We start from the raw sequence: 16,618 nt of genomic DNA on the forward strand, positions 1-16,618 counted from the left end.
TCGCCGTGTCGCCATGGCTGTCTTCTTGAAAATTGCCACGGCACAACCAAAGGGTTACCTGATCCGACACAGGATCAGGCTAGAAGAGGGGAAAACCTTCAGCGGCATTCATTGAATATTTCCCCGGAGGTGCACGGTTTCATGAATATATTTGAACACCATCTTTCAAGGTGTGGAGGGGGGAGGGGGAGAGGGGGAAAGGGGGAGGTGGGGAGAGGGGGAGGTACATTTACTTTCTGTTCTTCTGCTCCTCAAAAAGACCAAATATCAAACAAGCTGACAGACACACCTGACCTGAGTATAAAATATGTTAAAAAGAACCTCATTTAACCTTTTTGAAACACAACTCCTGCTAGTTTTTGAGTCCGATCTTCTAGCATGGTATGCCTTGATCAGGTCTAACGAACAGACCTGCCAGGTTCCGTTCCAGTAAGCATGTCAGGATAATTGCTTGGGGGTCATGTACAGTGTGGCTAACATCTCGCCTGGTCCCAACTGCAGAGAGCAGAGGTGTAAAGCAGGATAGAAACAGCGGTTATGACAAAGTCCTTGAGCTCAAGGAGCATGGTTTTACAGGGAGCTTTCACGAGAGCTGTTCATCAAATTGGAACATCCTGGAGATGCGAGCTAAATGCTATCCTGGGAGACCATCTTGAGAATCCCCCACCCCCACTTTCTCTTAGGTTTTCTGTCTGACCTTACAGTTTTAGAAGATTTATTTTCATCAAGAAGTTGATGTGTTTTGAGGGTAAGGTCAGCAGTGGTAAATACTTGACTCTTTAAGTTAACCAACGTCTCTGTATCATAGTATAACAACACTGCCATACCTCTATACAGCAGTGGAAGTGGAGGAAGAACTAATATTCTAAGATTCATTTATTTTGGTCAGGGATTGCTAAATTCATTAATACACACATACAATACAATACAGCTCTGTATCTTACACAATATACAAATAATAATATAATTATGAGTCTTTTAGTATGTCCTTTTTCAAACAATCTACTGTAAACTATTTACTTACAGTAAAACCTCAGTATTGGGGTCCTCAGCACCTTGGGGTTTTACACCATTGGAGATTTTTCCATTTTGACGAGATCGTGAAAATTAATCAAAACACAAATATAATCTGCTATGTCTTCTGCGTAAAACTTCTGCTTCATTATCCTGAGATGTATTATTCATTTGTATTATTCTTATTATTGTTAACATGCAGCAATGGGTTCCCAATGCCTGGGTTGAACACCATTGACAGTGGAAACTGTCACACATAGCACAGGGCAGGTTTTTCTTTCTCTCCAGGAGAGAAAGAGAGACAGAGGCAAAAAAAAAAGAGAAAAAATGAAAAAAATAATAAAATACCAGGAGGCAGAAAGTGCACAGCCCATCTTCGCTATCAGCGATAAAATAGAGGTTCAATTAAAGAGGCTTGGGAGACATTTATCCTTCCTGTAGTGGTTCCCGGGCTTCCAGCCCCCATCCCCCCCCCCAGCCTTATTTCTCCTTCCCCAGCTATGTACACCGACACCGCGCCTGGCCACTTAGCACTTCATGCAGACCCAACCAATCAGCAGATCGTCGTTGCCGTGGTAGCCTCCAATCAGATTTGGCACCCTGCACCACCCTCCTCCTCCTCCTCCTCCCTCCCCTCAGAGTGACCACGTGATTGGTCCACTAATGACTTCCCCCCTCCTCAGACTTGCCTGTCATCAAAAATGCCTACGTGGGGATGATACCCTATAGCCATAAATCCTCAGGATCAGCTGTAATGACGCCCAGAACATGACAATCCAGGAAAATTGTGCACTTGGGGCCCTAGAAGCACAACCTATCCATTCTCGAGCCCACTGCACTGTTATGCAATGCATGAAGGATACATTAGGAGGATAGAAACTGCCACATGAAGTCCATTTTGTGTTTGTTCATTCAATATGAATTTAAGTTAATACAAAACCAAACAAATAGACAATCATGATGATGATCAAATAAGTGAGAACAGCTGGAACACTGTTAAAAGGGTCTCATGTGAATGATTGTCTCTTTTGTTGTAATTTTGCTAAACATAATGTATTCTGTGTAAAGTATGCAACAAAGGCAATAAACATACAATAAAAATAATACAAATGTCTTAGGAATGAAAAGTATGCCCCGATACACACATTAAATCCTTTATCCAAACTGAGCACTATGTTTCATAAACTACAGCTTTATTTATTCGCTAGTTTTTCCCATGTTGTGGAGAACATTAACGTGACGTGACAGGTACACTAGAGAATGTCAGGAGGGCACACACATAGTTGCTTGCTCCTCCCCCTTTCCCCCTCAGTGTGTGCAAACTCACACAGAAACACAGAAACACACACATGCACGCACACCCACACTCACACTCACACTCACACACATACACACACACACACACACACACACACACACACACACACACAGCAGACAAGAACACATGCATGCAAACACACACTCACACACACACACACACACACACACACACACACACACACACACACACACACACACACACACACACACACACACACACACACAAAGTTGAGCGTGCCCTGGGCTTGATTTCACACAGTCAGCAGTTTGAGCTTGGGGAGATTCATTCTTGATCTTAGGCAGTGCATCCAGCATTTACTGTCTGAGACAACAAGCTGATTCCCATACACACATAGGCACATTTGAACCAGCACATACAAACATAAACAAACAATCAACCAAATGCAAACACACACACACACACACACACACACACACACACACACCCAGGGCATGGGCGGGGGAGAAGAAAAGTACGGTATCTTCTTGTGTTCAAGTGTCTGAGACATTAAGCTGTTTCACATACACCCGCACGCACACAAAACACACAAACACACAAACACAAAAACACACACACACACAAACGCACACACACACACACACACACACACACACACACACACACACACACACACACACACACACACACACACACACACACAAACACACACTTCACTCTGAGTTGATTCTACTGGTGTGCTGACAGGGTTAAAATGGTTTCCCATCCGCACACACACACACACACACACACACACACACTGCTGATATTATGGTGTCCCGTCCATTGGGGCCGCCCTGACGGTCTCTCAGGGGCAGAACCGACCAGCGCCTGCCTGTCCAGCGCGGTGGACCCAGCGACCGGGGAGGTTATACGGCTCCTTTGTGACTTTTCGTTTGCGTCTCCCTCACTTCTCGTGTACCAGTCAGAGCGAACCCTCCGGTGTACAAGCACTCTGTGTAAGACACGCCTGGCCTTTGGAAGGCTCTGGGGGGACTCTAAGGGACCGGAGAGCTGGGGGGGAAAGAACTGGGTCAGCCGCCATCAAATCCTCCTCAATTCATTATTTACAAAACATGAATGGAGAAAGTGTGTCCGGTCTGTGTTCAGACATCCAAACTCTGAACTGCCTCTTCCTCGTATTTTTTTCCCCCCCATCACACCGTATTCTCCCACTCTCTCGACCCTCTCTTTTTTTTGTGTGTGGTTTGCCACTGTTGTGTCGACACAAGTTCTTTGTTTTGTTCAGTTCTTTTTTTTTTTGTAATCTTTGCTGCTTCGTGGCTCTGGCACTGTGCTTTGTGACTATTGCGTCTGCCTCCATTCAAGCTGGGAAACCTGGGGTTATGCTCTGGCCCTGAAGCGTGTGTGTGTGTGTGTGTGTGTGTGTGTGTGTGTGTGTGTGTGTGTGTGTGTGTGTGTGTGTGTGTGTGTGTGGTGTGTGTGAGTGCTCTGGCCCTGAAGCGTTTGTCCGAATCATTACATCACAGCTTCACGCCCTCCACTGGCACAAGGGCTCGCAAGTGCTTATTCTCTCCTTTTTCATGCTTCGCCTGCACTTGCTGCTTGACATCCCCCCCCCCCCACACACACACACACCACACACTCACCCACCCCGTTCCTGTTCTCATCTCTCTCTGTGCCCCCCCCCCCCCTTTTTAGACACTAGGTTATGAAACACGTCTCCCAAGTCGCTTGGAATGGGCAGGGGGCGTAAAAGAGGGGAGCAGGCGGCGCCTTGCAGGGCCAGGGTTTAAGTCCCTGCGGGGCGGACATTTGCCACCTCATTTTGCCGGGACGCGACACAGCATGCCGAGCATTAGTCACTTCGGATAAAAGTGTCTGCTAAACGAACGGACGGCGAAACATACATACATACTGTATATATTTTTTTTTAAAGGACGGAAAACTGCTAAGAAGGGATCCTGTCAGGGTCCACATACGTGTCGGGAGTAATCCCATCCTCCACCCACGTGCAGCAGTGAGGGGAAAATGGCCTCCTAAATCCTCGGGTTCTTAAGAGGCAGACAGGTGTCAGCAGCTTTGGAGAACAGGGAATAAAGGAAGAGAGGGATTGAGGACATGTTCGGCCCATCGCTGTCCATCCCAGAAGCCCGGGGAGAGAGCGGGGAGAGAGGGGGGAGAGAGGGGGGGGAGTGTTCCCCTATTAGGCGAGGCGATGATGCTGAGAGAGCACTTCTCTCCCTTTACGGCCCGGTACGGCTGACATAATAAAGTTGCTTTGCCTGCATTATTGGCAAGCGGTTGCCGTTTTCGCCGGGGTTGTAAATCCAGTTAGTGAGCCGAGCTTCATGAGGAGGGTGGGAAGCTATCTCTTTCTCTCTCTCTCTCTCTCTCTCTCTTTCTCTCTCTCTCTCTCTCTCTCTCGCTCTTTCTGTATCTCACCCCAGCCCCCCCTTCTCTCTCATTCTTCATCACTCTCTCTTTCTCTTCCTGTCTCATTCTCCTTCTCGCTTGCTTTCTCTCTCTCTCTCTCTCTCTCTCTCTCTCTCTCACACTTCTTCCCTCTCTATTTCTGCTTGCCGTTTCTCTTGCTCTCCTGCTCTGAACCCACTATCATTATCTGCAGCGGTCCTCTGATACTGGACAAGTCAACTCAAGCACGTGTAGCACAATTCAGAGTCACAGGCGCAGAAGATGCAGAGAGAGAGAGATAGAGAGAGGGAGGGGGAAAATAGATAGACAGAAAGAGAGAGAGTGATGGGAAGCACTGGATATATTTTCTGATCCGCCACTGTATCAGTGATGCTGGGGATGAACATACCAGCTCAGACGCACTCAGGCTCAACAGGACAAAGTGGCCCGGGAGGAGGTTAATCAAAGGGAACTAAAGTGTCACGTAAAACTGAGTTTTACTTCGAAAGCTGCTGTGAGACACACTTTTCCCAATACTTTCCCTCACTGGCTTAATCAAAGGGAATGTGCGAGGCAAAGTGTAACGCAAAACACTTTTCCCAACACTTTCACTGAATTCTTTTCATCTGAATATACAGTACACGCTCTGAGGGTCTAAATGTTGCCCTTAAGACTCTCCTGAGCCCTGAAGTCTACTGCTAAAAACAGCCAGCTGTATTGATCCATCAGGACACCTCAAAAGAAACAGGCATCCCTTCCTGGATAGATAGATAGATAGATAGATAGATAGATAGATAGATAGATAGATAGATAGATAGATAGATAGATAGATAAATAGATAAATACTTTATTCATCCCGTGGGGAAATTCTGGATATTTTCTAGAAGGAGGAAGGTGACGCCAGACTAGTTAACATCACATAGAGCACATGCAGCTTTAACATCAATCCTGGAAGATTATCCTAGAGCCAAAACGTGTGCTATTACAAAAGGGATGGACTGTCTTGTGGGGATGAACAGTGGTGTAGTGGTCACCGGAGAAGTGGGTATACTCTTAATTTTTTTAAGCAGCCCATACAGCACAGGATAAACGCCCTGTTTTGAGAAGTGGGTGTACTCAATGCTGACTGAAAAATAAGTGGGTATACTCCGTATACCTATGTATACCCTGGACTACACCACTGGGACTACACCACTATCTTTTAAGAAGGGTCTTAAAACTTTTTTATTCTCTTTGGCATATAATTCATGATTTTTCTCTTTTACTCTCTTTTTTACTGATCTTTTGCATTTTTATTTACTTTATTGGGTTTTAAATGTTTTCTACTATTTTTTATTGTGTTTCTTTTACCTAATAAGCACATTGAGTCTATGTAAATATGAAATGTGCTATACAAATAAAGTTTGACTTGACTTGACTTGGGGATGAAGGCCTGTATCAGTGATGTTGGGGATGAACGTACCAGCTCAGATGCACTCAGGCTCAACAGGACAAAGTGGCCCGGGTTAATTTAAGGACACCAAAGTGTCACGCAAAACTGAGTTTTACTTCTAAAGCTGCTGTGAGATAGTCTGGGAAGTCCCGCCCCTCTTCTTCCGCCCAATTTGATTTTGCCTCTGAAGTGGGTCTGGCAAACTTTGGATAGCCGTTCATTTCAACATTTCCATAAATCTCTGGAACCAATCACAAACTGGCTTTCGGCTACCTGGCGCGCCATTGGCGGATTTAAAATAACCACGTCAACGTAACAAAAGCGAAAGCAAAGAGAAAGCACAGCAAAACTATATACTGCTCTCGCGGCTGTCTTGGATGATTTCAAAGGCAAGTTTTCTTTGAAAATAGAACAGAAACCTGCTCTGGAACAATTCATACAGAAAAAAGATGTGTTTGCTTTATTACCGATCGTTGTAACGTTGTATAGTATCGTTGGTCTGATTGGTTAAAGGCGTGTCCAATTACGTGACTGAAGTGGACCTCCATTTAGTACTTCCCCAGACTAACTGAGCAAATGAAATGCAGTGAAGGGGCGGGGAATTCCCAGACAAGCTGTGAGACACACTTTTCCCAATACTTTCCCTCACTGGCTTTCCACTCTGATATCTGAATATACACTACACGCTTTGAGGGGCCAAATATTGTCTTTGAGACTCTCCTGAGTCCTGGAGTCTACTGCTAGAAACATCCAGCTGTATTGATCCATCAGGACACCTCAAAAGGAGCAGGCAGCCCCTCCTTCCTGGAGGGAGGGAGGTGACCCAGACAGGTTGGCATAGAGCACTGCAGCTTTAACCATCATTCCTGGAAGACTATCATAGAGCAAAAATGTGTGACTTATGATTTTACAAAAGGGACGGAGTGTCTTGTGGGGAAGTCTCTAGTTGCTCCAGAACAGATTTACAGTCAATGGAACAGATGGACAAATGAGAGGCTGTTTCTTCAAGCTAAGACGTGCTGTTACTGAGTACACTACTGAGTCCGAGCCTGTTTTAGGTAGTCTGACATGACATGCCTTAATGTTTTTTTTATATAAATACATTGAGACAAAAGTGGCATGTATGATTATATTCTAGAATACATCATAAATAATAACATGAGAGTAAAAGGAATGTAGTAACAAAATATTTATTTAAATAAAATCTAAACATACCCTTACAAAAAACTCCATATTTCCCACGGCGAATAACAGTCTCCAAAAGGTTTGAACCGACCAGATGAGAGTTAAGTGAGAGGAGATTACTGAATAACTGAATGAAAGAATGAATGGATACATGAAGAAATGTATGAATGGATACATGAAAGAAATGAATGAATGGATACATGAAGAAATGTATGAATGGATACATGAATGAACAAAATGAATGGATACATAAATAAAATAATTAATGGATACATGAAGAAATGAATGAATGGATACATGAATGAAAAAAGTCCCCTCACAGCACACACACACACACTGGCCAGCTTCAGCACATACACACTGACAAGTTCCCAGACAGCACTTACACACTGACCAGTCCCCATACAGCAGCTCGGTCTGGCTCACATCTGGCTCAGATCTGGCTCAGGTCTGGCACACACCTAGTGCATCAGGACCATGTCTGGACCACACTCATCTGTAAAGAACCCTACAGTATTCATTCTATCTTCTATCGAGGAGGGGGGGAGGGCACAGAGGATTCCACACTGGCACCTGGACCTCGTGAAATTTATTTTCAAAGCGGAGCATAGACGGTTCAGACAGCAAAAAAAAAAAAAAAAAACTCCCTCCTCACATTCTACTGTCAGCCATCTGGATTGGCTAATTAGCACTTATATTCATCTGCCAGGAGGTGGAACTAATGAAGGCAAAATCCGCTGGCTCGGTGTTGGGGGGTCAAGTTAAAAAGCGTGGCTGGACTCGACTGACTTGTCACTTTGGCAGACTGTTTATTCATTATCTCACACCGTTGTGATAGGACTTCATCAAGTTCTGACAGCAGGTGGTTTAAAAGGTGGCATGATGTGATACTCATTTTTCTCTCTGGATTTTTGTCTCTTTTCATCTGTTCATCCTTGGATTCATAAATCCCTGTCATATGCTAGGATGCTATTATCTAGGGTGACCAGATTTGAGAGTGTGAAAAAGAGGACACTTTGTGCCGGACCAAACTGGATTTCGCGTTTATGTTCTACAAAAGTTTACAGTGTAAAGTTTACAGTGTGCAGTTTACAGTGTAAAGTTTACAGTGTAGATTTAATAGTCAAGATTCATTCCAGCTCTAGCTCCGTGAAATGTTGCTATGTAGCTTCAAGAGTTCATCTGTGTTTCAGACATATCTCAGTGAAATACTGCTGTGAGTGTGTGTGTGTGTGTGTGACATAAACATCGTAAACATATTGTGTGGTGTGGCGTGCTCTTTAGGGTAAGCCAGCGGCTAGATGCAAACGGATATCCCAAATTGTGGCTCTCCCCTCGTCCACTCTGCTGTGGTCCAGCGGAGAGAGAGAGAGAGCGTGAGATAGGGCCCAGCCCTTCATGAATGAGTCATTGCACGGGGAGGGAGTGTGAAGAACAATCCAGCCAACTTGCCCGCCTTTTTTTGTTTGTGAGCATGTTAAGTGTTGATGAAAAATGCATTGCCCTTTTCAGTGGGACTGGATTAAGAGCTCAGTAAGCTCAGACTCCCACACCCTGAAAACACACACACACACACACGCGCAGCCACTCGCTCTCTCTCTCTCTCTCTCTCGCTCTCTCTCTCTCTCTTTCTCTCTCTCTCTCTCTCTCTCACACACAGACACACACACACACATTCACACACACACACACACAATACCTCCCTAGCTGCATTTGAGGGCCAGGCGATGTGGGTAAAAATGAATGCAACACCTACAAATTAATCTTCTGTGCATTGCTATAGCGTAGTAGGGGTGGCTTTCCATAGAAATGCCACAGTATTAAAGTGTTGCAGGGCTGAAATAAGCACCAACACACACACACGTGCCCACACACATTAACACACACACCCATGAGCAGACAGTGACCTTGGAAAATCTGTACAGTATGACAACTTTGCACTACTACCAGCCTGTTGGAGAGGTATGATGGGACAACTGAGAACTAAAGACAACCCAGTACTAGACAACTCCAGGGATGGCTGAGGTAAACGAAAGTGCAAGATCCTGCTCTTCAGTCCAAGACTTCTGTTTGATCTATTTTAGATTGTAAAACATTTCTCCCTTTTATGCACCATTTCACTGGACAAATACACCAGTGAGGTAAGTAGAGATATTTCCCTTTTAAATGGTTACAATGTATCTTATGGTGGTGAACTGGGCAAACTGTACTGGCAGGTGAGTTGTCAAAGGAGGTGTGAAATTTGAAATGAAAATATATTCAAAAAACTTTTTCCTGTTACAGACCCTTCCTCTTCCTCTTCATCGTCCTCTACTTTCTCTACCTTAGCATGTAATGTTTGGCATGGGGGTATGTTTCAGCTGGTATACATAGTCTTCACCAATCACGTTGTCAGAGTAACTTTTCCCATAACTGTACGTGGCCTTCTACAGCGTGTAAACCTAACTCCCAATGTCTTCACCATCTCATAAGAGTCTTGCTGGGAACCAGAGCCCACTTTTGAAGAATCTTTCAAAGATTGTTCAAAATACTCTCCTCTCCTGGGCATTTCACTGACAGCAGTCTCCAGCACCAATAGAGACCATGTCCTTAGATATAAACAGGTCTACCCACTTCCGAGAAACTAGAATATGGTCCATAGTTGACTCATCGCGACAGCTGTCTCACAGTTGCAGCAAGCTAGAGAGATTGTAACTGTAAGTTTCAGTTTTTACCGTGAGTGATGCTCATTCTTACCAAAACTTTGTACATACTTTCTTAAAAAATAAACAGGGTTCCTGACTCAAGACTCAACCTTAAGTTATCACCTGCCACAGGATAACCTTTAATTTAGACTTAAAGGACAGTACAGGAATACATCAGCCATTTTGTCTGACAGCTGTCAGGTGGAGTTGCCCTCATAAGGCAGTGGTGGCAAGATTTATGTTTTCTCCTCAATACCATTATATTTAATCTTCACTTGAGTATATCAAATGACCCCTCTAATGAATTTACATTTTGACAGATTTGAAATGTGTAATTACTGGTGTCCTTTAACAGGTTATCAAGGGCACAAGACAGTGGTGGTCTACTGTTGAATAAACAAATTAAAAACCTGCCTGAATGAACCAGATGAGGTGATTTATCTAAAACTAGTCAAATTCGACTATGGCACCTTGCATTTACACAGTTCAAATTAAGCCGAGCTTGTGAAAATAACGCTGTGGAACTACGCTGTCCTCTGTAGGATGTCTGTCCACATGAATCATTGATGTGCTGACAAGGCCAAAAACCCACGTTTCACAATCCCTCACAGCCAAAACCCAAAGCATCCACTTCTCTTCTCCCTCTACGCAACATACCTTTACTGGCCTCATACACAAGAGGCAAAGTGGGAAGAGGTGACAGGGTTAGGATGTGTGTGTGTGTGTGTGTGTGTGTGTGTGTGTGTGTGTGTGTGTGTGTGTGTGTGTGTGTGTGTGTGTGGGTGTGTGTGTGTGTGTGTGTGTGTGTGTGTGTGTGTGTGTGTGTGTGTGTGTGTGTGTGTGTGTGTCTGTGTGTGTGTGTGTGTGACCCTGTATGAGACTGTGTGTATGTGTAGGCATGACAGGAGGGAGAGAAAGAGTGTGTATGTGTGTGTGTGTGCATCTAGGTGTGCGTCAGAGATACAAAGACCATCAACTTGTATGTGTGCCGTGGCGTGTATGTGTGTGTAAGAGAGATAAAGTAGCATCTAGATTGTAAGTGTGTGTCTGTGTGTGGGTTGGTTTGTGTCTGACCCCACAGGACCCAAACTGAGCCTGTCTCTTACCCGTTTCCGAAGGTTGCAAGTGAGAATGAGGTTCCTCGAGAAGGTGTTGGCGAAGGCCGTGTAGAACTCCAGAACCTTGAGCAGAGGGTCTCTCCTGATGACGTGCAGGTCGCAGTAGGTGAGGGCCCGCACATTGGCACAGGAGTGTGCCAGCGTGCTCTCCTTCCAGAAGACGTCCCCAAACACATCACCTTTTCCTGGGGTGGAAAAAACAACCCAAGTAGTTAAGCCAACAAAGTTAATGCGGGTCAGAACAACATGTATTAGGCTCTTAAGTGGTCCAACGCGGCGGAACGAAAAAACTCCCACTTCCCGGACAAATCAATGGTCTTCATCTGTGAGCACTTTGATCAAAGAAGCTCTTTCCCCAACTGATTTAAGGAGCTTTAATGGCGAAGAGACACGCTGTTTCAACCACACTAATCGATGGGTTTGAAATTCAAATGTCACAATCACACAATTATGACATTGCACAATATCAAAAGAATCAAAATGTACAAAAGACACAGGAGCATTTGTCCTTCACTAACAAATCAGACATGGACAAATCTAGAAGGAATTCCATTTTTCACAACACATGTGGCACCTTTCACTCACACATTTCTGTGGCAGAATGAAAAACTCAGCTTGTCAGCCTGTGGCGACTGTTCCATGGGACAACCAACAGCCCAAGCCAATTACCTGGTCCCACAGTAGGCCTTAAGGGGCTGCAGAATTGCTTGAGTACTGTAGGCATACTGCAGCATGTATGGAAGCTGCACCGAAATGAATCAGCCTCTTACCCAGTGAGTTTAATAAGTAAGTCAAGTTGTTGACAGATGTACCCAGCCAAGTGCAGCGCAACCTACAGCTCCTCCGGACCCAAACATCGGGGAAGTTAAATCCAAGAATCTCTGCACACTCCTCTGGATACTTTAAGGTCCCCGAAGAACCAATCATGGCTTTGCTCTTGGTAACCCTTAGATGCTGGATACCACCATTTTTCAGCAAAAGAGCTTGCTGGAAAAAAGGCTAAGTTATGTGGAACACGGCAGAACAGCACATAAAGTCCATAAACATTAGGAAGAGTTACGAGAGTATGTTAACCTTACCGTACCTCTGCTACTTCTCATCACTGGCCTGAGCAGCATGAATGCCATGTCATGTCGACTGAACTGCTTATTAAAAGTTCAGACACCCACACACAGCGCTCAGTTTTTTAGTTTTATTTTTTCACCTAGAAAAGACTTTGCATGGAGTGCTTAACCTGCCGGACTTTGGGTGCCCACAGGTAGTCCTTTGATGAGGACCATCATTAGGGGTACAGCGGGGTCTCGGGTTTGGAGTCGGAGTGAACGCTTTGGGGCCAATTACCCCGCCTCACTCCCATTTTACTCCTCTTCATAATCATTAAGGCGAAAAAACACATCTGATCTGATAGGGCCATTAACGAAGGAACAAGTCCTTCTTGACGGTATCTAATCAGATGTAATGCAATGGTTTATGGCTATTTCAGAGTTGGGGGGGTGGGGGGGGGGTGTCCATGAGCTGATGTGGGCACATGAAGGAGCTCTATAGACTGTGAAACCACTGTTAAATGGGTGGCTCCTGAATGCTATGCTGTTTTTGCGTTGTTTACTTTGTAAGTTAAGGAGAGAGAAGACAATAAGTGTGCCACAAGATGTCTGTTTCTCTTCATGCATAGGGTTAAGATGGTCCTAAAACAAGCACACACACAAAATAATTCACACACCAACCATACTGCACACGTGCACACACACACACACACACACACACACACAGAGACACACACAAGCAAACACTGACTAATATGCATACAGAAAGAAGGAAGAAACCTTCACAGTTTAATTGCACTTCATGCAAGGACATGTTACAAAGGCCAGAATCAAATCAATAAGAGCACTGGAGATCTAGACCATCTGCTCTCTCCACAGTCCCCAGTGAGAACCATCAGTGTTGACAAATGAAGCCTTCATGAGAAGCCACAACATGATTTGTTTAGATATTGAAAACTGATAGCCACTGTAGTGTACAATGTAGTTGTAGCCAACTACACACACCATTGTATGGAGGACCTGCTTTCCAATGCAAGACGCCATAATAAGATGGCCACAGATACTGTAACTGGACCAAAGTTATTTAACCCTAGGTTTTACACTAATTTACCCCTGATTTATCACTGATGTATCACTGATTTATCCCTGATTTAACACTTATTTAACATTGATTTAGCCCTGAGGTAACCCTGACACATCCAGTCCAGCATCTGCCGCTCTGTGGGTTCACACAGTTAAACCATGGTTTTCAATGAGCAGGTCTCTATAATAAGCTGTGTCCCCCTTGGTGTGCTAAAACTCGCTGATGAATTCTGCCTTCCCCGTGCCATGGTGACAGCACAGTTTGAGCAAAGGGCATGGATGCCTGTGGGTGATGCGATGGCCTCATCAGTACTCCTTTTTGCACGGCAGAGAAATTGGAAACCGCCACAGACGTCACGTGGCTCTGTTTAAAGTGCAGTGGTACTGAGGAATGTTGGTCTTTAAAGGTAGCAAAGACGACCGAGAGCACTTTATATGAACTCTCCATCGTAAGATGTTTCATTAACATTTCATGACAGGTTTCATGTTCTCACGTTGTTCAATGTTGTGTCATCATTATCGACAACTGTCATAACCTCATCTTAAATGTCATATTATATAACAAGTTAGTGGAATGTCAAAAACTCAGACATTATGACAGTTGGCAAGGATGGTAACATGACACCTTCAAGCAATGGCATGAGGAAACATCACGACCGCTTGTCAAATTTGCTAGAGGTTGGAGTGTCTTACTCAGAGTGGCACAAGGCAGGCCTCCTCTATCAGGTTCCTCAACTGGCACCGGTACTAGACGTACTGATGTGAGCAAACGCAATGACCACTGGTGGAAGTCACAAGAGTTCCCGAGCATCTTACCCAGGATGGCGATGACCTCGTCGTCCTGGATGACCTCCAGCGAGCCGGTGATGACGAAGCAGAGGGTGTCGACGCTCTCGCCCGCGTGGAAGATGAGGTCGCCGGGCGCGCAGTGCGTGGTCTGGAAGTCCACAGCCAGCGAGCGAAGGCAGCCATCGCTGGCCAGCCGGAAGGCCGGGTGATCGTTAAACACCTGCCGGTTGAGGTGGACACAGATGTCTGCACGCATGTCTTTGGGACATATGGACAGCACCTACAGGGGGGCCGGGGGACCGGGGACAGAGATAGTGAGGGGCAAAGAAAAGCCGTGGGGAGAAAAAAAGGACACGTCATTCATGCGTAGTCCCACTGTTGCTATTGCTCTATTCTTTATATCAAAAACGTTTGTAAGTAGCTTTGAACAAAATACCCACACTCCTAAAATATAACTGTTGACTATATAACGTTTTATCCCTTCCTCCTTCCCCTGCACCCCAGTATCCCTCCCCTAAATAGAGGACAGTGACTGTGGCACTGCTGACATCATGTCCTCTAAGACTGGAACTACAGTTTAAAGATGTGTCATTCGACATGCATACCTTGCCACTGTGTGCGTCAGTGTGGTCGGACCTCCTGTGTAGTTTTTTTAACGACGAGTATCAAAATGAGTACCACGTTAGAGCCACGCTAAATTAAATAAACATGACCACTGCGGGAGGTTGACTTAAGGACACATACGCACACACACAGTAACACACACACACACACACACACACACACACACAGGAAGGAGGCTTTCTTTGATGCCTTCTTATTACTACACCATGCGGAGAAAATAAATGGAATAAGAGGCCGTTCTGACTCTGCTGGTATTTGCAAATGTCAATTTACCAGCGTGCATGAATATTTCATTTCTTTTTTTTTTCTTGTGGCGAAATAAATTGTGAGTGAGTGTGTGTGCTCCTTCCTACCATTAGAAAACAATATGAAAATGCTAATACTGCCGCAGCATAAGAGGGTTTTGCGTCTTTTATTCGCTTAGAAAACAACAAATATGATATGAAAACAAACCATTTGCCATATATGACCAGCTGATTGCTCAAGGCCAATGCAAAGGGAAGCCATGGCTCTTTCAGAGAACACTGAGGGATTACAAACAACTCTTTGTTTTAATCACATAAAACGGATGGACTGCAAAAGCAATACATTAAGTATCTGTAGTTCATGTACTGCATGTTAAGCGCGATACAATAAGGCAAAATCTATCAAGTCAATGTACAACAAATGCGCAAATGGAAATAGACCAGTGTGCTATAATATCATTTTGGAGCAGTCCAGACACGCCTCTTATGCCTATGCTATGAAAAACAGGTCATGTGATATGACTTTCTTTTCCTGTTTTTGTCTTGTTTTACGCCCTTGAGCCGTGGCTCTGGTAAGATTTATCCATATGCGGCATATTCTGAGCATTATTCATCAGGGCCCACAGAGCTCATTATGTCTCTCTCTTTCTCTCTCTTTCACAATCTCTCTCTCCCTTTCTCTCTTCAGAAAGCACCTGGTGTCCACGAATTTGCGTACCCTTACATGGGCACATTGAAATGCTGAATCAGTTCCTTTTTTAAAGATAATTAGTCGAATCAGCCCCTTAGCCTGGCGGAGAGCAGTAATGGTCCGAAGCTCTGGTGACGGCCTGCAGGATCTGACTGAAGCATTCTGCATGAAATGATAAGAGTATCAACTGCACACGGTGGAAATTCGACTCGCCTTTAATAGTAGTCCACAATCATGGTGGAAGGTTGTTGTTATTTAAGATCAACAGCCAATTGAAATGACTTTCCTCCTTTTTTGTGCTCCTTAAGGAACGTGTTGATTGGGCCAGGCTGAGCCACTATGTTTCTTTGCCATGTGATCCAGGACTGTGTATACCAACGTCACCGTTCTTTCGACAGAGGGCCACGAGAAGCTGTTACCTGAACTTGACAAATAGTACTTCAGATTAGCACTGTGCACTGTGCCCTTAAGCAGGGTGTGTGTGAGACAACGGACTCCCGGCCAAAGTAAGAGAACAGCAGGAGGCTGCTGTCTGACCTTACGGATCAGACTGTACAAGACCCTGGAGGCCCTGACTGTCACAGAATGAAACAGCAGCACTGACCAACCACCGTGACCGTGGAGAGAAAGGGTTCAAAGTGATCTCTCCATCATTTAATTGTTGTTTTTTTGTATGGTAGTTGTTCGAGGATGTATTCCCGGAAATGCACCCCCAGAACGGAATGCTCTTTAGACAGTCTCTGAATGAGTTTCTTTCTCAAACTCATCTGACAACCTGCTGTACGTGCAAAGCACACACAGACTGAACTACAGGGATAATACTGTATATGAACTCTCTGGCATAACATGAACTTAAATGTGTCGTTAACATGTCATGGCGGATGACATTCCTGGTCATTAGTCGTCATGGCAGGTCTCTTAATGTCACATGTCATAACAGCCGGAGCCACATGCTGAGCTAGCATCTAACATCTCAAATATCTGACAGTTCACATATCAAACGTATCAGTCACAAG

General features: G+C 44.8%; 1 protein-coding gene across 1 annotated transcript in view; it reads right to left on the reverse strand.

Moving 5' to 3' along the window:
- Positions 1 to 16,618, reverse strand: part of kcnh5a (potassium voltage-gated channel, subfamily H (eag-related), member 5a) — a gene marked incomplete at both ends in the record, with an annotated part of 110,936 nt that overhangs the window by 14,558 nt on the left and 79,760 nt on the right. Inside the window, 2 exons of the mRNA XM_080860376.1 lie at positions 11,116 to 11,312; positions 14,070 to 14,322. Coding sequence (XP_080716502.1) covers positions 11,116 to 11,312; positions 14,070 to 14,322 — 450 coding nt within the window. The remainder of the gene's footprint in view (positions 1 to 11,115; positions 11,313 to 14,069; positions 14,323 to 16,618) is intronic.

Source organism: Sprattus sprattus (genome assembly GCF_963457725.1).
Source record: "Sprattus sprattus genome assembly, chromosome: 2".
Classification (NCBI taxonomy): Eukaryota; Metazoa; Chordata; class Actinopteri; order Clupeiformes; family Clupeidae; genus Sprattus; species Sprattus sprattus.